This window comes from Zalophus californianus, chromosome 9, assembly GCF_009762305.2.
Source record: "Zalophus californianus isolate mZalCal1 chromosome 9, mZalCal1.pri.v2, whole genome shotgun sequence".
Lineage (NCBI taxonomy): Eukaryota > Metazoa > Chordata > Mammalia > Carnivora > Otariidae > Zalophus > Zalophus californianus.
Genome location: NC_045603.1, coordinates 65120942 through 65141051, shown reverse-complemented (window position 1 = coordinate 65141051; position 20110 = coordinate 65120942). Strand labels below are relative to the sequence as shown.

Here is a 20110-nt window from a genome sequence, read left to right as displayed (position 1 = left end):
CTACTGTCTCTCAGAAGCACTGGGTGGAAGGCAATGAAGCAGCAAAAATCTTACAAATTAAAACTCAAATTTCATAATCTCTCATTATTTTATCATTATCATTTGGACTGAATGGAGCCTGGGCTGAGGGTGGGAGGGGACAGCCAACTGTCTCAGATCTATGATGTCACAGCTGAAGTCACAGAGAGTTGAAAAGGGCAAGGTAGATAAGGAGCAGATGAGATGGGGTTGTTGTGAGATGGGGCTCAAAGAGGAGAAATTCTAGGGGGAAAGGGGTGGGTGAGGTACAACTTGGGAAGTCCAGCTGGGTAACTTTCTGGGCATAACTGGACTAGTTCTGACTTGGGTTTGGAGGTGGGGAAGGATGAGAGGGGGAAACTGGGAAGCAAATTTTCAGAGGAGCATTTAACTCTTGTCTAGGTCACTACTTTAGCCTCTCAACTCCATGTATTTTTGACACTATCAACTATGAGATTTCCCTCCTCCTCTACAAAGCACTTGAAGGCTGGAGCTGATAGACTTCCAGCCTGTAGTGCTACCCTTAGTTGACCATGAAGATTCTGACTGTGGGGTAGTGGGATAGGGAATTTTCCTATCTTGAATTCACTATACACTACTTCTTATCCTTGCCTTTGAGCCCACCTTCACCTGAAAGAGCCTCTAGCCAGCTCCTTAGCCCCAATCTCAGCCGGCTATTATTTTTTACTCAGGTTGTTTCTCTTTCTTCACCTACTTTTTCAGACACACATTGACCCATTCAAAACACAGATGCTTCAGGAACTATGGAGACCTCTGTCCTGGTAGTTCTCTAGTAAGTAAATGCTGCTCTTCTCACTATACACCTGCCCTCTCCCCCTATCATTTGTGCCTTCCCAGGGCCTAGAGCTATCTCCATCTTCAGCTCCAGAGTTTCTGGTTTCTGTTCAAGGACAAATGGCACAGCATATCTTCCAAGATCAAGAACAGAGGACCTCCAGGCAGCAGAATAGGTAAATGGAGCTAATGATGATCTTCAAAAGTCTTTAGAAATACTGTATGGGACATGAACTAGGGTCACCTGTCTCCCAACCCCCTTCTGGCTGCACCTATTTCCTGATAGAGGAAGGTAGGGACTTTCATGCGTCCTCTCTGTTCTCCACCTCCTCAATGGAAGGAACATTAGATCTTTGTCATTTCAATTTAGAGAGTGGGCATCAATCTGAAATACCTCTAGGAGTTAGTTGGGCATACAACGTACATTTATTTATCCCAGGATAAACTTTTGGTAGAAGTCCTTACATCATCTATGGTGTAAATCAAGGCCAGCCATCCAAAACCATGCTTCCCTGGACCAGGGTGGGGAGGCGGGCCAGAATCTGCCCCCATGAAACTGAGTATGAGAGCCAGGCAATGTTATCCATAAAGTTGGAAGGAAGGAGGCTTGCAGTGAGCTTATGGGTCAAGAAAGTTTCAGAAAGGAATCAGGACTTGGCTTGAGCTTTTGAAGTATACAGATGTTTTGAGATAAGAGTTTGTAGAAACTCAGGGAGAGAGTCAAAGTGTCTTCCAGGTTTCTAAGCTGCCTATCTTTGATTAAAGTGCTCAGAATAGTTAACTAGACCTCAAGTCTGAGAGCCAGTGAGAAACTTAGCATAATCCCCTCCAGTCCGATCCATGTTGACGCAAAAGTTGGGTATTCATCCTTTCTGACGGCTAAGTAATATTCCATTGTATACATGGACCACATCTTCTTTATCCATTCGTCTGTTGAAAGGCATCTCGGCTCTTTCCACAGTTTGGCTATTGCAGACATTGCTGTTATGAACATTGGGGTGCATATGGCCCTTCTTTTCACTACATCTGTGTCTTTGGGGTAAACAGCCAGGAGTGCAATTGCTGAGTCATAGGGGAGCTCTATTTTTAATGTTTTGAGGCACCTCTACACTGTTTTCCAAAGTGACTGTATCAACTTGCATTCCCACCAACAGTGTAAGAGGGTTCCCCTTTCTCCACAACCTCTCCAACATTTGTTGTTTCTTGCCTTGTCAATTTTTGCCATTCTAATTGGTTTAAGGTGGTATCTCATTGTGGTTTTGATATGAATTTCCCTGATGGCTAACGATGATGAACATTTTTTCATGTGTCTGTTAGCCATTTGTAGGTCTTCTTTGGAGAAGTGTCTGTTCATGTCTTCTGCCCATTTTTTGACTTATTTGTGTTTTGGGTGTTGAGTTTAAAAAGTTCTTCATGGATCTTGGATATCAGCCCTTTGTCTGTAGTGTCATTTGCAAAAACCTTCTCCCATTCTGTGGGTTGCCTCTTTGTTTTGTTGACTGTTTCTTTTGCTGTGCAGAAGCTTTTTATCTTGATGAAGTCCCAAAAGTTCATTTTTGCTTTTGTTTCCCTTGCCTTTGGAGACGTGTCTTAAAAGAAGTCGCTGTGGCCAATGTCAAAGAGGTTACTGCCTATGTTCTCCTCTAGGATTTTGATGGATTCCTGTCTCACATTGAGGTCTTTCATCCATTTTTTTATCTTTGTGTATGGTGTAAGAGAATGGTCAAGTTTCATTCTTCTGTATACAGCTATATATAGAGTGTTTTCATTTTCCTTGGATAAATATTAAGAAGTAGAATTGCTAGCCCATATGGTGGTTCTATTTTTAATTTTTTGAGGAACCTCCATACTGTTTTCCATTGTGGCTGTATCAATTTGCATTCCCACCAACAGTGCTCAAGTGTTCCCTTTTCTCTACAGCTTGCCAACACTTGTTTATTTCTTGTCTTTTTGATAATCATTCTAACATGTATGACCATTATCACTGTGGTTTTGATTTTCATTTCCCTGATGATTAATGAAGTTGAGCACTTTTCATGTATCTGTTGGCTATTTGTATGTCTTCTTTGAAACAATGTCTATTCAGGTCCTTTGCCCATTTTTCAAATGGGTTATTTGCCTTTTTGATATTGAGTTGTATGAGTTCCTTATGTATTTTGGATATTAGCCCCTTATCAAATGTATGGTTTGCAAGTATATTCTCTCATTCCAGAGGCTGCCTTTTCATTTTGTTGATTTTTTGTTGTTGTGCAAAAAGTTATTAGTTTGATATAGTCCCACTTGTTTAATTTTGTTTCTATTGCCTGGGCTTATGGTGCCATATCCAAAAAACCATTGCCAAAAACAATGTCATGGAGCTTTTCCCTTTGTTTTCTTCTAGGAGCTTTACAGTTTGAGGTCTTATGTTTAAGTCTTTAATCACTGCTGGTTTGATTTTTATGCATGTTTTATTTTTTTTTATTTTTATTATTTTTTTAAAGATTTTATTTATTTATTTGAGAGAGAGAGAATGAGAGATAGAGAGCATGAGAGGGAAGAGGGTCAGAGGGAGAAGCAGACTCCCTGCTGAGCAGGGAGCCTGATGTGGGACTCGATCCTGGGACTCCAGGATCATGACCTGAGCCGAAGGCAGTCGCTTAACCAACTGAGCCACCCAGGTGCCCTTTATGCATGTTTTAAAATAAGGGTTCAATTTCATTCTTTTGCATGTGGATATCCTGTTTCCTCAACACAGTTTTTTTGAAAAGACCATCTTTTTCCTATTTTGCATCCTTAGTTCCTTAGTCAAAGATTAGTTAACTGTATATATGTGTGTTAATTTCTGGTCTCTCTACTGGGTTACACTGGTTTATGCGTCTGTTTATATGACAATACCATAATATTTGATAACTATACCTTTGTAATATAGCTTGAAATCAGGGATTATGATGCCCAAGACCAAGAGTCACATGCTCTACCAACTGAGCCAGCCAGATGCCTCGAGATATACATCATTCTGTAATGTGTATCCCTTAACCAATTATTGTAGCTACAGTTACTTTTAGTATTCTTGGGTTTTAACTTTTATACTAGCATTAAAAATGATTTAAGCACCACCATTACAGTATTGAAGTATTCTGAATTAGACTACATACTTATTTTTTCCAGGGAGATTTACACTTTCATGTTTTCATTCTGCCTGTTTAACATCCTTTCATTTCAACTTGATGAAATCCCTTTAGCATTTATTGTACACCAAGTCTAGTGGTGATGAACTTGCTTAGCTTTTGTTTGTCTGGGAAAGTCTACCTCTCATTCATTTCTGAAGGATAGTGTTGCCAGGTAAAGTATTCTTGATTAGCAGGTTTTTTTCTTTTAATACTTTGGCTACTTCATCCTACTCTCTCCTGGCCTGCAAGGTGTCTGCTGAGAAGTCTGCTTATAGTCTTTTGGGAGTAGCCTTGTACGTAGCAATTCACTTTTCCTTGATGCTTTCCAAATTCTCTTTGTCTTTTGCCTTTAGACAATTTTATTATAATGTCTCAGTGAGGATCTCTCAATGTTCAGCCTCTTTTGAGATTTTTGAGCATCATGAATCAGGAGGGTTATCTCCTTCCCTGGATTTAGGGATTTTTCTGGCATTATTTTGTTAAGTAATTTTTCTACCCCTTTCTCTTTCCCTGTTCTTTCTGAGGTTCTCAAATGTCTATATTGTGTCCTTTGATGGTATCCCATAAGTTACATAGGTTTTCTTCACTCTTTTGAATTTTCTTTTTGTTCCTGTTTGGATTTCAAATTATCTGTCAAGTTCAATGATTCTTCTTGAGTCTGCTGTTGAAGCTCTTTATTGAATTCTTCAATGAAGTCACCATATTCTTCAGCTCCAGAAATTGTTGGGTTCTTTTTTTATGTTTTTTATCTCTTTGTCGAACTTCTCCTTTTGTTTATGTATTGCCTTCCTGATTTCCACTAGCTGTCTGTGCCCTCTTGTAGCTCACTAAGCTTCTTTAGTATGATTTTTTTTGATTGGCTTTATAACTTCATTTTTATTTGTCAACTCAGAATCTGAGCACTGGATTAGTATTTTTTTTAATTTTATTATGTTATGTTAGTCACCATACATTACATCATTAGTTTTTGATGTAGTGTTCCATGATTCATTGTTTGCGAATAACACCCAGTGCTCCATGCAATACATGCCCTCCTTAATACCCATCACCGGGCTAACCTATCCCCCCACCCCCTTCCCTCAGTTTGTTTCTCAGAGTCCATCGTCTCTCATGGTTCGTGTCCCCTTCCGATATCCCCCCTTCATTTTTCCCTTCCTGCTATCTTCTTCTTCTTTTTTTAACATATAATGTACTATTTGTTTCAGAGGTACAGGTCTGTGATTCAACAGTCTTACACACTTCACAGAGCTCACCATAGCACATACCCTCCCCATTGTCCATCACCCAGCCACCTCATCCCTCCCACCCCCACCACTCCAGCAACCCTCAGTTTGTTTCCTGAGATTAAGAATTCCTCATATCAGTGAGATCATATGATACATGTCTTTCTCTGACTGACTTATTTCAAGATTGTATGCCTTCTCTCATTCTTACACAATTGAGCTAGCTGCTGATATCTACATACTATGCAGATGCTTGCACTTGCCATCTGCAGAGGCTTTTATGCATCACTTCAGGATGTATACAGAGTGCCAGGGGCATTTGTCAGCCAGTTGAGGGGGTTGGGGGCACCTGCAGATAAGGAGTCCCATGGAGTTCATGGGTGAGTCTCTTAATAGAGTCCACAAACCAGCTAGTAGGATCTGTAGCTGATTTTTGAGATCCATATGGTGGCTCCTGTGAATGCCCACTCCCCTTCTCTGTTTCCAGATCCCCCCAAACTATTTAGCCGTGCCAATCACCTCAGTGACCTGGGTGGGGTGAAACAGAAGTTGGTTTCTTGGGCAATGTCTCACAAGGCTGGGGAAACAGGGTGCTCATTCCACTTTCACTTTCCCCCATGGGAGAAATCACAGGCTGAGATGATCTCTCCTGGCACTGAACCATGCTACTCTTGGGGAAGGGTGACATAGGTAAAGTGAAGCTGTTTTTCTTACCCTCTTCAATGCATCTATTTATGGATAATTTGCTCCAGTGAGGTGCTGGCATCTTTTCACTGGACTCTTGGTTTCCCACAGAGGTATTCCCATCCATAATTGTTATCAAAGTTGATGTTTGTGTTGGGGAGTATAAGGACTGGAATCTCTTTTTCTGCCATCTTGCTGACATCACCTACCCAGTGCCTCATCAGATTTATATCATTCTTTCTTTCCAGAAAATCCACTGATGACACAATGAAACCAAAGGTGGGTAAGACTTCCAAATAGACTGTTTCTTTGGGGGCGCCTGGTTCCTGAGGAAAATGGAGAAGAAGGGACTGCAGCCAGGAGGCAGAAAGCTGCCTAGTAAGGACCATATCTTGGAGGACTTTGGCATTGTTGTTCAGGGTACTCTTAACCAACTGGTGGATCACAGTCTACCAAGATTAGGTAATACTTTCAATGCTACTACTGCACTAGATAACTCCAGGGGCAGGCAGCCTATGCGGGTATTTATAAGGGTAAAATATGAGTCTGTTTATACCTGTCCAGCTAAGTCAAGAGATGACAAGAGATACAGCCTAAAAATGACTCAGTAGAGCTGAAGGAGACTTTTGGTTGTCTAGAAAATAGGGTGACTTCAAGTGTCCATCTCAATTCCAAAAAAAATACGGTATATTCTATCAGTTTCATGATGTTATCTACTCAGATTCTGGGAGAATTAGGGTAATGTTCCCAAAATGTGTCTCTTATTTCAACAGGAAATACAGCTAACAATCACCGAAGCCCTGTGGGACCAAGTGAGTACAAAGAGGTCATTTTTGACAGCATGGTGAGAAGTGGGAGAAGGGAGAGAGGACTTAAGAATAAAGCAAACTTCTTCCTTTCCCCTTGAGTAATTGTTGACTGATAGTGAAGGATTCTCATGCTCTCTCCTGTCTTGTTCTATTACTCATCCAGTCCCAAATCCTCAGAAACTCATCTTTGTGCACCTCAGCACCTTCTAGATATTCACCTGTCCATTAGATCATGCCTCTTAAATACGTTTTCTCTGCCAGCCTTTTAATAAGAACTACAAAATGAATAAATCTCATCCACTAGCAAGAAATCCATACCCACTTGAGAAATCCATATACTTTAAACCTTGGATGACAAGAAGGCAAAGTTACCATCTTGTTATGAAAATTAAAGATCTTAATTCTATTTCTGATCCAAAAGAAAGTTATTTTACCTTTGGAGCTATTCAAATTGTCTAACAAATAATTGACTGTGGCCCTTGATTCCTATATCATAAAACATAATTTTCTGAAACATCTGGCCCCTCCAGAATGAATTCGCTTCAAAATAAACCTCTCAAAAAATAAACGACTCAACCTGAAGAGTAGAGGTGTTTAGTTTTATGCATTTGAATGCAAAATTAACTCCATTAAAAATGATTAATTTTCATATAATTGCTAGTGAGTTTCACAGAGTAACATCCCAAGTGGTCCCATTGCTTCTAAAGGTCTTGCCTGGAATGTGATTGGGATTTTGTCATTAACACAGAGGAGGATTGTTTTCTCCCTCCCAGTGGTTATGGCTGACAGGTCTATATCAAGACATTAAAAGACATCAAAATTGGACTGTCATTCAGATATAATTTCAATGTAATTTCAATATTTGGGACACCATTCTGCTTGAATTATTTATAATAGGAAATTGTTTATTACTAAGGCATTTCTATCTGTTGTGAATTTTTTTAGAGTATTTTAATAAAGATTCTGGAGGAGCACAAATACCAGATTCATTCCATGGGATCAGAGGTTGCTAACAAAAAAATTTTAATGCTTCAAAATGTCCTACACATTCCCAAATTTATTGACAATAGTTTAAATGAGAATAATGGCTAACAATAGAAAACTATGCCTGGAGTTTTCTGTCCTTCAAATTTATTAGATTTGAGAGACTCAGACCTGCTTTTTGTTGAACACTTCTAAAGTGTTAAGAAGTTACAGAATATGAGTCTGTACTTTGGATGTGAAGAATAATTGCCATTTTTGCGGTTAGAAAAAAATATCTGAATCTCCTTTCAATGAAATGAGATTAAATCATTTAAAGAGATCTAGTCAAAAAAAGTCTTTTGTTAAATCAAATGTTTGATAATAAATTAAATTGTTGAATCCAATTAAGACTGTGTTTTGGAATCTGACAACTATGAGTTAAAAATAAAAAATAGGTCCATTAGGTCACCAATGTAAATTTGTTGTCTTCAGTCTTCTAACTAAAGCAATGCCATGAGCAGTAAGTCTCAAAATCTACATTATTCAAGATTTTTATTTATTTATTTATTTATTTGACAGAGAGAGAGAGACAGCGAGAGAGGGAACACAAGCAGGGGGAGTGGGAGAGGGAGAAGCAGGCTTCCCGCCGAGCAGGGAGCCCGATGCGGGGCTCGATCCCAGGACTCCGGGACCATGACCTGAGCCGAAGGCAGATGCCTTAAAGACTGAGCCACCCAGGCGCCCCTCAAAATCTACATTATTCAGCCCTGATTTTGAAATTGCTTTACAATAGACTTAAAGTTAATGAATTTGAGAGGAGCCTCTTTTAATTCTATAAAAACTAATGTCTTTTTAGGGGCGCCTGGGTGGCTCAGTTGGTTACGTGACTGCCTTCGGCTCAGGTCATGATCCTGGAGTCCCGGGATCGAGTCCCACGTCGGGCTCCCTGCTCAGCAGGGAGTCTGCTTCTCCCTCTGACCCTCCCCCCCCCATGTGCTCTCTCTCTCTCATTCTCGCTCTCTCAAATAAATAAATAAAATCTTAAAAAAAAAATAAAAACTAATGTCTTTTCCATTTTCACAAAATGTCCTTGGTTTCCCAGCTATACAAAAATAATAAGGTGGCCAATTCTCAAAGATGAAAATGCCATATTTCACTTTATATTTGAATGGTATATCAGTGCAGAAGCTAACTCTGCCCATTAGATAGCCAGAGCAAGCTGTTGTGAATGTTTGTAGAACACAGACATTATTTGGAGTTTCTGATGACTTCCCAAAAATATCAATTACTTCAGCTTCCCAAGCTTGACATTTTAGTTGCATGTACACTTAAACTCTTAGACAGAGATGGAAATAGGAGGACAATTGATTACTTTGAACCTATAATATAAGTTTCCCTATGGAGCCAAGCAAGAAAAGACTATCAAATTAATGAGTCTGGATTTTTTATTAAAAATGAGTAAAAGTCTCCACAGCCTCTCCTGCAAGCTCCCATTGAACAATACTGTATGAAATGAGTAATGTGATCAACTTTTTATTCTCCATGATTTTCAATGACTCTTCCTATAAGTTTTACAGAAGAAAGTAATCTTAATTAAAATGGGTAGGATAACTATTTAATGTTCTTACAATTATTGTATTAGCTAAAGAGTGAGTTGCTTATGTAAGCATCAGAAAACCATCCTGTTGGGAACCAGTATATGACTGAATACCTATGACATAGAAAAGTATGAATGTGATACAACAAAGAGTAAACAAAGGCAGTAAATTGATAACTGGCATAGCCCACCCCACTGACTATTCAGCTTCCATATGCATCCATACACACATGTTTAAACTCCTGAGTATCAACAAAAACAAATCTGTATTTCCACCAAAAAACATACAACTATCTATCTCAAAGTCTTCATCCTTTCCCCAAAATGAGGCAACTCATATTTCCAACAATCATTATATCCATCCATAGCTTGGTGCAAATGAAGGTACATATTTAGTTTTATAAGAACTGCCAGAGCTTTTTCCAAAGTGATCATACAATTCTATACTCCTTCCAACATTGTGTGAGTTCTAGCTGTTCACCAATATTTGGTGTTGTCCTCCTGTGTATTATAATCTAAATACAAATATGTGTTGATTTTAACAGCTATGCTTAGCTTCAGAACAAGGACCAATTAAATAAATGTAGTAGTGGGTTTCATTTATTTTTTTATTATGCTATGTTAATCACCATACATAACATCATTAGTTTTTGATGTAGAGTGTGGGTTTCATTTACATTCCTTTCACAACTCAGTCTTCTTTAAATAACTTCCTGCATTTCACCCATTTACCATATGGAGAAATGGTGGCCCAGAAATATATAGAGAGTAGAAGTCAGTGGGATTTATTGCTAAAGCTAGGAAGCCATAGTCCTCTTGGCATTCACACCCTATAGCCTAATAGCTGGAAGATTCTATATATAAAATTCCTTTGTAAGAAAGCCCATAACATTAATTTTTTATAATTTTTGTGTCTTCTTTCAGGTGTTAATGGCTTTTAGGGATATACAAAAGGAGGTGAGATTAAATTTCAATTCTCTAAATTCCCTGGCCATATCACTTTCCCTTGCTTCCATTTTTACTATACCCTACTGTGATATTGACTCTAATCAAGGTTTTAGTTTCTTTCCTTTATCTAGTGATTTCTCCCTTTAAAGAGTAGCACTGACTTGTCAGTTCAGGAAGCTAAGGGAAGAAGAGGCTTAACAACCCCCTTGTGGAAATATGATAACAGAGAAAATTGTATCTACCAGAACTTCTCTCAGCAAGAACACTCTGTGTAGTTATACAAAACACTGATAAGTGACTGAGTTAGAAAGAGTCCCCAACTGACATGGTAAATTTTCTTATTGGGCAAGTATGTCTACTAACCGTAGGGAAGTGCAAATTAGAAGCCAGAGTAAATGTCTTCTCCAAATAAAAACATTCCTCCTCCTCTGCTCTTCCTCCACAGATTTCAGTCTTTTTTCTATATACTGATCAATATTGAAAAAATATAGTCAAACATGCACTATATTATTGGTCTGTCCCAGACACTGGGTTATTATATTAGCTTGCTCAAGGTGTTGATATATCTGGGTCCTACCAAGCCTGCTCTCTCACCTTTTTTTTTTCCTGTCTGGTACAGTGGAGAACAACAGGCACTATCTACACAATTTCTTATCACTATTTATATAAGTAAACACATAACTTAGAACAAGTACTAATATTATAAAACCAAGGTAAATGGGAAACTTTTAGACAGATGTTTTAACATTTGTTTATCTGACTAAAGATACAGTTTCATTAAAATTATCATCTAAGTATAATATGAGCCTCCCATGATCTTAGAAATAGTTCTCTCTTCCTAGTTGGCAAGACGTGATGTATAAATTAATTGAAAAGGCACTGAAAATAAACTTCCTCTAATTCACTATCTGAACCACTCTTGGCCTTAGAACTGAAACCATTCTATAGTCCCAAGAAGCTATGTCTTTGTATCCTGCTGCTATGTCTGGGACTTACTCTAGGGAAAATTATAGCAGTCTTTGCCTCCATCTGGCTGCAAGTAAAAGGGGGTACTGGGTAGATCAGAAATTTGATATTTTTACCCAACTTTTGCCTTAGGGTCGGAGGGCCTCCACCCTACTTAGAACTTTAGTACCCTGAGGCCTGCATCTCCTCCAGATAGCACTTCAGCTAGTAAGGGGAGGAAGCCTGTCTATAAGTGGGACTTGTGTGTGTTGATTTCCATCCTCTCAGGGCCTATATATGAAGTTAAAAGTCCCATCTGATGTGCTCTATGCTGAAACTCTCTTCTTGTGCTTTCTCATGGGGTCCACCAGAGAAATCCCTACTCTCAAAGATCCTCCAGGCTGGTACAGACAAAACAGATACCCTAGTCACAGACTTATTAAGAACAATTTTTGTACTTAAATACTGAGAGAATAATGTCAAGCAAAAGATATCAGGGAGAGATAGAATTAGAATGTACTATCTTTTTGATTGGACAAAGATTAGGACCCATGCTTAGGGCACTGTTATGTAGAGAGATGATCTACCAGACCACTGTTTGCTCAGGGGTACCAAAGTATATATCATCAGCAGCTGTTTACTCTAGGATGGGTAAGAAGGATTTTTTTGAAGGTCTTTCATAGATATTTTTTCAGTATTATTTTATTTTCTTTTATTATGTTATGTTAATCACCATACATTACATCATTAGTTTTTGATGTAGTGTTCCATGATTCATTGTTTGCATATAACACCCAGTGCTCCATGCAGTACATGCCCTCTTTAATACCCATCACCAGGCTAACCCCTCCCCCACCCCCTCCCCTCTAGAACCCTCAGTTTGTTTCTCAGAGTCCATAGTCTCTCATGGTTCATCTCCCCCTCCGATTTCCCCCCCTTCATTTCTCCCTTCCTACTACCTTCTTTTTTTTTAACATATAATGTATTATTTGTTTCAGAGGTACAGGTGTGTGATTCAACAGTCTTACAAAATTCACAGCACTCACCACAGCACATACCCTCCCCAATGTCTATCACCCAGCCACCCCATCCCTCCCACCCCCCACCACTCCAGCAACCCTCAGTTTGTTTCGAGATTAAGAATTCCTCATATCAGGCAAGATGGCGGAGGAGTAGGAGACCTGGAGTTCCTCTGGTCTCAGGAATTCAGCTGAATGGGGATCAAACCATTCTGAACACCTACGAACTCAACAGGAGATCAAAGAAGAGAGTAGCAACAACTCTCTGAACAGAAAAGCGACCACTAACTGGAAGGTAGGACGTCGGAGAAGTGAATCCGAGGTGATATTTGGGAGGATAGACGGCAGGGGAGGGGCCTCCATCGGCCACTTCTGGCAAGTGACAGAGCCGCGGAGCACAAAATCGGAACTTCTAGAAGTCGGCTCCACTGAAGGACGTCGCTCCAGTGGCTAAGCTGGGGGTGGAACCCTCGCGGGACAGTATGGTCTCAGGACCCTCGGGGTCACAGAAAAACTGGGGGTGCCTGAGTGCGGCAGAGCTCCCAGGTATTGGAGCGGGGAAGCCGGCTGCAGAAACGGAGCCAAGGCACGGGCTCTCACCTCGGGGTTGCCATGAACTGTGATCCACGGCACAGTCGGGCCACTACTCCTCCAGCAGGGACCCAACAAGCGGCAGAGCTGGGGAGACTCCCCTTCCTCCCTGGGGAGGAGCGGCACGGGAGCGCACCGCAGGGATCTACTGGGTTTGGAGACTCCACACGGGGTCGGGTGCCAGAGATAGAAACCCTTGGTCACAGGCCGGGTGAGCAGGGAGTGCGGCCAGAGACCGGGGAGACAGGAATGACTGCTTTTCACTGGGGGCCCCAGTTCTCAGCTCCTCCAGGTGGAGGTTGGGAGGTCACCATTTTCACCCTGGTCCTCCAAAGCTGTAGGGAGAGCTTGCAGGGAACAAAAGCTCCTGAGAGCAAACCCGAGCAGCTTGCTTACCCGGACCGACAAGGGCGGGGCAATTCCGCCTCCCGCAAAGACATTTGGGAACCACGGCAACAGACCCCTCCCCCAGATCAGCAGGAACAGCCAGCAAGCCAAGACCAAGTTTACCAATCAAGGAGAACAGGAGAACTCCAGTGCTAGGGGAATACTGCGCATAGAATTCATGGCTTTTTTTACCATGATTCATTAGTTTTTCAAAGTTAATTTTTTAACTGTTTTTTTTTAATTTTTCTTTTTCCCTTTTTCAACCAACATCTTATCAATCCCTTTTTTAAAAAAGCATTTTTTATTTTTCATTTTTAGAGTCATATTTTATCCCTTCATAGTAGTTACCCTTATTTTTGGCATATATATATAAGTTGTTTTCTCTTTAAAATTTTGAGATACAGTTTCTTCTAACAGATCAAAATATACCCTAAATCACTAGTGTATGGCTTTGTACTACTCTCCTGCCTGATCACATTCTCTCCTTTTTTTAAATCTTCTTCTTTCTTTTTTCAAACAACTTCTTATCAATTCCTTTTATAAAATCTTTTATACTTTTCATCTTTACAGTCATCTTCCATCCCTTCATTGTATCAACCCTTATTTTGTACATATATAAGTCTTTCTTCCTTTAAAATTTTAGGAGGCACTTTTTTCTAACAGACCAAAATACGCCCAAAATCTACTGTATGCCACTGACCTATGCACTAGCTTGATCATATCTGATCATATTCTGGGTTTTTTTGTATTGTTCTGTTTTTGCTTTTTCTTTTTTTTTTCTTTTTTTTTTCTCTTTCTTTTTTCTTTCTTTCCCTTTCTTTTCCCCTGGTTTCAGGTCTTTTCTGATTTGTATAGAGTATCTTTGCTAAGGATGTTGTTAACCTGTTAGCATTTTGTTCTCTCATTCATCTATTCTCCTCTGGACAAAATGACAAGACGAAAAAATCACCTCAGCAAAAAGAACAAGAGGTAGTACCATCTGCCAGGGACCTACTCCATACGGACATTAGTACGATGTCAGACCTAGAGTTCAGAATCATGACTTTAAAGATACTAGCTGGGCTTGAAAAAAGTGTGGAAGTTATTAGAGAAACGCTTTGTGGAGAAATAAAAGAACTAAAATCTAACCAAGTTGAAATCAAAAAGGCTATTAATGAGGTGCAATCAAAAACGGGGCACTAACTGCTAGGATAAATGAGGCAGAAGAGAGAATCAGCGATATAGAAGACCAAATGATGGAAAATAAAGAGGCTGAGAAAAAGAGAGAGAAACAACTACAGGATCACGAGGGCAGAATTCGAGAGATAAGCGATACGATAAGACGAAACAACATTAGAATAATTGGGATCCCAGAAGAAGAAGAAAGAGAGAGAGGGGCAGAAGGTATATTGGAGAAAATTATAGCAGAGAACTTCCCTAATGTGGGGAAGGAAACAGGCATCAAAATCCAGGAGGCACAGAGAACCCCTCTCAAAATCAATAAAAATAGGTCAACACCCCGACATCTAATAGTAAAACTTACGAGTCTCAGAGACAAAGAGAAAATCTTGAAAGCAGCTCGGGGGAAGAGATATGTAACCTATAACGGTAGAAATATTAGATTGACAACAGACCTATCCACAGAGACCTGGCAGGCCAGAAAGGACTGGCATGATATCTTGAGAGCACTAAACGAGAAAAATATGCAGCCAAGAATACTATATCCAGCTAGGCTGTCATTGAAAATTGAAGGAGAGATCAAAAGCTTCCAGTACAAACAAAAACTAAAGGAATTTGCAAACATGAAACCAGCCCTCTAAGAAATATTGAAAGGGGTCCGCTAAGCAAAGAGAGAGCCTAAAAGCAGCATAGATCAGAAAGGAACACAGACAATATACAGTAACAGTCACCTTACAGGAAATACAATGGCACTAAATTCATATCTTTCAATAGTTACCCTGAATGTAAATGGGCTAAATGCCCCAATCAAAAGACACAGGCTATCAGATTGGATTAAAAAACAAGGCCCATCAGTATGCTGTCTGCAAGAGACTCATTTTAGACCCTAAGACACCCCCAGATTGAAAGTGAGAGGGTGGAAAACCATTTACCATGCTAATGGACACCAAAAGAAACCTGGGGTGGCAATCCTTATATCAGACCAATTAGATTTTAAAACAAAGACTGTAATAAGAGATGAAGAAGGACACTATATCCTACTTAAAGGGTCTATCCAACAAGATGATCTAATAATTGTAAATATCTATGTCCCTAACATGGGAGCAGCCAATTATATAAGGAAATTAATAACAAAATGAAAGAAACACATTGAAAACAATACAATAATAGTGGGGGACTTGAACACCCCACCGACTGAAATGGACAGATCATCTACGCAAAAGATCAACAAGGAAATAAAAACTTTAAATGACACACTAGACCAAATGGACTTCACAGACATATTCAGAACATTCCATCCCAAAGCAACAGAATACACATTCTTCTCTAGTGCCCATGGAACATTCTCCAGAATTGATCACATCCTAGGTCACAAATCAGGTCTCAACTGGTACCAAAAGATTGGGATCATTCCCTCCATATTTTCAGACCACAATGCTTTGAAACTAGGACTCAATCACAAGAGGAAAGTCGGAAAGAACTCAAATACATGGAGGCTAAAGAGCATCCTACTAAAGAATGAAAGGGTCAACCAGGAAATTAAAGAAGATTTAAAAAATTCATGGAAACCAATGAAAATGAAAACACAACTGTTCAAAATCTTTGGGATACAGCAAAGGCAGTCCTGAGAGAAAAGTATATAGCAATACAAGCCTTTCTGAAGAAATAAGAAAGGTCTCAAATACACAACCTAACCCTACACCTAAAGGAGCTGGAGAAAGAACAGCAAATAAAGCCTAAACTCAGCAGGAGAAGAGAAATCATAAGGATCAGAGCAGAAATCAATGAAATAGAAACCAAAAGAACAGTAGAACACATCAACGAAACTAGGAGCTGGTTCTTTGAAAGAATTAACAAGATTGATAAACCCCTGGCCAGACTTATCAAAAAGAAAAGAGAAATGACCCAAATCAACAAAATCATGAATGAAAGAGGAGAGATCACAACCAACACCAAAGAAATACAAACAATTATAAGAACATATTATGAGCAACTCTATGCCAGCAAATTAGATAACCTGGAATGCAAATGGATGCATTCCTAGAGATGTATCAACTACCAAAACTGAACCAGGAAGAAATAGAAAACCTGAACAGACCTATAACCGCTAAGGAAATTGAAGCAGTCATCAAAAATCTCCCAACAAACAAAAGCCCGGGGCCAGATGGATTCCCAGGGGAATTCTATCAGACATTTAAAGAAGAATTAATACCTATTCTCCTGAAACTGTTCCAAAAAATAGAAATGGAGGAAAACTTCCAAACTCATTTTATGAAGCCACCATTACCTGGATCCCAAAACCAGACAAAGACCCCATCAAAAAGGAGAATTACAGACCAATATCCTTGATGAACATGGATGCAAAAATTCTCACCAAAATACTAGCCAATAGGATGCAACAGTACATTAAAAGGATTATTCACCATGACCAAGTGGGATTTATCCCTGGGCTGCAAGGCTGGTTCAACATCCGCAAATCAATCAACGTGATACAATACATTAACAAAAGAAAGAACAAGAATCATAGGATCCTCTCAATAGATGCAGAAAAAGCATTTGACAAAGTACAGCATCCTTTCTTGATCAAAACTCTTCAGAGTATAGGGATAGAGGGTACATACCTCAATATCATAAAAGCCATCTATGAAAAACGTACAGCGAATATCATTCTCAATGGGGAAGAACTGAGAGCTTTTCCCCTAAGGTCAGGAACGCGGCAGGGATGTCCATTCTCACCACTGCTATTCAACATAGTATTAGAAGTCCTAGCCACAGCAATCAGACAACAAAAAGAAATCAAAGGCATCCAAATTGGCAAAGAGGAAGTCAAACTCTCACTCTTTGCAGATGATATGATACTTTATGTGGAAAACCCAAAAGACTCCACCCCAAAACTGCTAGAACTCATACAGGAATTCAGTAAAGTAGCAGGATATAAAATCAATGCACAGAAATCAGTGGCATTCCTATACACCAACAACAAGACAGAAGAGAGACAAATCAAGGAGTTGATCCCATTTACAATTGCACCCAAAACCATAAGATACCTAGGAATAAATTTAACCAAGGAGGCAAAGGATCTGTACTCAGAAAACTATAAAATACCATGAAAGAAATTGAAGAAGACACAAAGAAATGGAAAAACGTTCCATGCTCATGGATTGGAAGAACAAACATTGTGAAGATGTCAATGCTACCTAGAGCAATCTACACATTCAATGCAATCCCCATCAAAATACCATCCACTTTTTTCAAAGAAATGGAACAAAGAATCCTAAAATTTGTATGGAACCAGAAGAGACCCCAAATAGCCAGAGGAATATTGAAAAAGCAAAGCAAAGCTGGCGGCATCAAAATTCCGGACTTCCAGTTCTATTACAAAGCTGTCATCATCAAGACAGTATGGTACTGGCACAAAAACAGACACATAGATCAATGGAACAGAATAAAGAGTCCAGAAATGGACCCTCAATTCTATGGTCAACTCAACTTCGACAAAGCAGGAAAGAATGTCCAATGGAAAGAAGACAGTCTCTTCAACAAATGGTGTTGGGATAATTGGACAGCCACATGCAGAAGAATGAAACTGGACCATTTCCTTACACCACACACAAAAATAGACTCCAAATGGTTGAAAGACCTAAACGTGAGACAGGAGTCCATCAAAATCCTAAAGGAGAACACAGGCAGCAACCTCTTTGACCTCAGCTGCAGCAACTTCTTCCTAGAAACATCGCCAAAGGCAAGGGAAGCAAGGGCAAAATGAACTACTGGGATTTCATCAAGATAAAAAGCTTTTGCACAGCAAAAGAAACAGTCCACAAAACCAAAAGACAACCGACAGAATGGGAGAAGATATTTGCAAATGACATATCAGATAAAGGGCTAGTATCCAAAATCTATAAAGAACTTATCAAACTAACACCCAAAGAACAAATAATCCAATCAAGAAATGGGCAGAAGACATGAACAGACATTTTTCCAAAGAAGACATCCAAATGGCCAACAGACACATGAAAAAGTGCTCAACATCGCTCGGCATCAGGGAAATCCAAATCAAAACCTCAATGAGATACCACCTCACACCAGTCAGAATGGCTAAAATTAACAAGTCAGGAAACGACAGATGTTGGCGGGGATGGGGAGAAAGGGGAACCCTCCTACACTGTTGGTGGGAATGCAAGCTGGTGCAGCCACTCTGGAAAACAGGAACCTCCAGGTTCCTCAAACAGTTGAAAATAGAACTACCATAAGATCCAGCAATTGCACTACTGGGTATTTACCACAAAGATGCAAATGTAGGGATCCGAAGGGGTACGTGCACCCTGATGTTTATAGCAGCAATGTCCACAATAGCCAAACTGTGGAAAGAGCCAAGATGTCCATCAACAGATGAATGGATAAAGAAGAGGTGGTATATATACACAATGGAATATTATGCAGCCATCAAAAGGAATGAGATCTTGCCATTTGCAACGACGTGGATGGAACTGGAGGGTGTTGTGCTGAGTGAAATAAGTCAACCAGAGAAAGACATGTATCATATGACCTCACTGATATGAGGAATTCTTAATCTCAGGAAACAAACTGAGGGTTGCTGGAGTGGTGGGGGGTGGGAGGGATGGGGTGGCTGGGTGATAGACATTGGGGAGGGTATGTGCTATGGTGAGCGCTGTGAATTGTGCAAGACTGTTGAATCACAGATCTGTACTTGTGAAACAAGTAAGGCAACATATGTTTAAAAAGAAGAATAAAGAAGAAGATAGTAGGAGGAGAAGAATGAAGGGGAGTAAGTCTCAGGGGGAGATGAACCATGAGAGATGATGGACTCTGAAAAACAAACTGAGGGTTCTAGAGGGGAGGAGGGTGGTGGGATGGGTTGGCCTGGTGATGGGTATTAAAGAGGGCACGTTTTACGTGGAGCACTGGGTGTTATGCTTGGGCAATGAATCGTGGAACACTACATGGAAAACTGGTGATGTAATGTATGGTGATTAACATAACAATTTAAAAAAAGAATTCCTCATATCAGTGAGATTATTTAAAGGTTCTCCTCAGAGAACCACTGGAGATGCAGAGAGGGTAAAACGGGCCAGAAACGGGAGAGCAAAAGGGTCGGAAAAAATAAAAGAGGAGAGACCACTAAATGAGCAATTATGACCATAAGTAATGAATTGTGTCTCCCACCCCTAAAGATGCCACATCCCATCCTATTTATTTATTCATTATTCAACAAACATTTATTGAGCGATGCTATATGCAGGGTATTATGTTAAGTGGTTTGGTATGAGGGACACAAAAACAATACAGATTCTGCTTTTAGGAAACTTAGAATTTAAATCCATTCCTTAAAAGCCCGTATTTCCCACATAGACATCACTACATTTGACCAAGTGTACAGCTGTTATCCCAAATTTTCAGAGGAGACTGGCCTCTAAGTACTCTCTCTGAATTCTCATTATTTTTCAGCTGCAGGAAGATGCTCGGATTCGAGGTAAAAGAACAGTATTCCAAGGTTTGGATAAGCCAAGAGTGGTGGGAGGGAATAAGGAGTTTAACCCAAAGTCTCATCTTTCATTTATTTGGCTAAGAGCTGGAGTTGAGGTGCTCTTTTCTTAACCCCCAACCCGGGCCTTCAGCCAAGTGAAACATTGCCTTTCCTTGAACTCCCATGAGCACTGCTAGTCTCTCCTCTGTCCAACCCAATTAGCTGGACATGTTCTTCCCATGGGATGCCTGCAGAGGATCTGAGGATACTCTCAGCCCTCAGTAAGATGTGGCTTTTTTCAGTAGAGAAGAGAGAGCAAGTATAGCAGTTCTCCTT

The 20110-nt window shown here is 39.9% G+C and overlaps 1 protein-coding gene across 1 annotated transcript in view; it reads left to right on the top strand.

The window, feature by feature from the left end:
* The first annotated feature begins 232 nt into the window (after nucleotides 1–232).
* C9H12orf54 (chromosome 9 C12orf54 homolog) overlaps nucleotides 233–20110 on the top strand; it is a 28708-nt gene continuing 8830 nt past the window's right edge. Inside the window, exons 1-6 of the mRNA XM_027594761.1 lie at nucleotides 233–275; nucleotides 877–989; nucleotides 6118–6148; nucleotides 6643–6681; nucleotides 10163–10195; nucleotides 19756–19780. Of these exons, the coding sequence (XP_027450562.1) occupies nucleotides 934–989; nucleotides 6118–6148; nucleotides 6643–6681; nucleotides 10163–10195; nucleotides 19756–19780 (184 nt within the window). The 5' untranslated portion in view covers nucleotides 233–275; nucleotides 877–933. The remainder of the gene's footprint in view (nucleotides 276–876; nucleotides 990–6117; nucleotides 6149–6642; nucleotides 6682–10162; nucleotides 10196–19755; nucleotides 19781–20110) is intronic.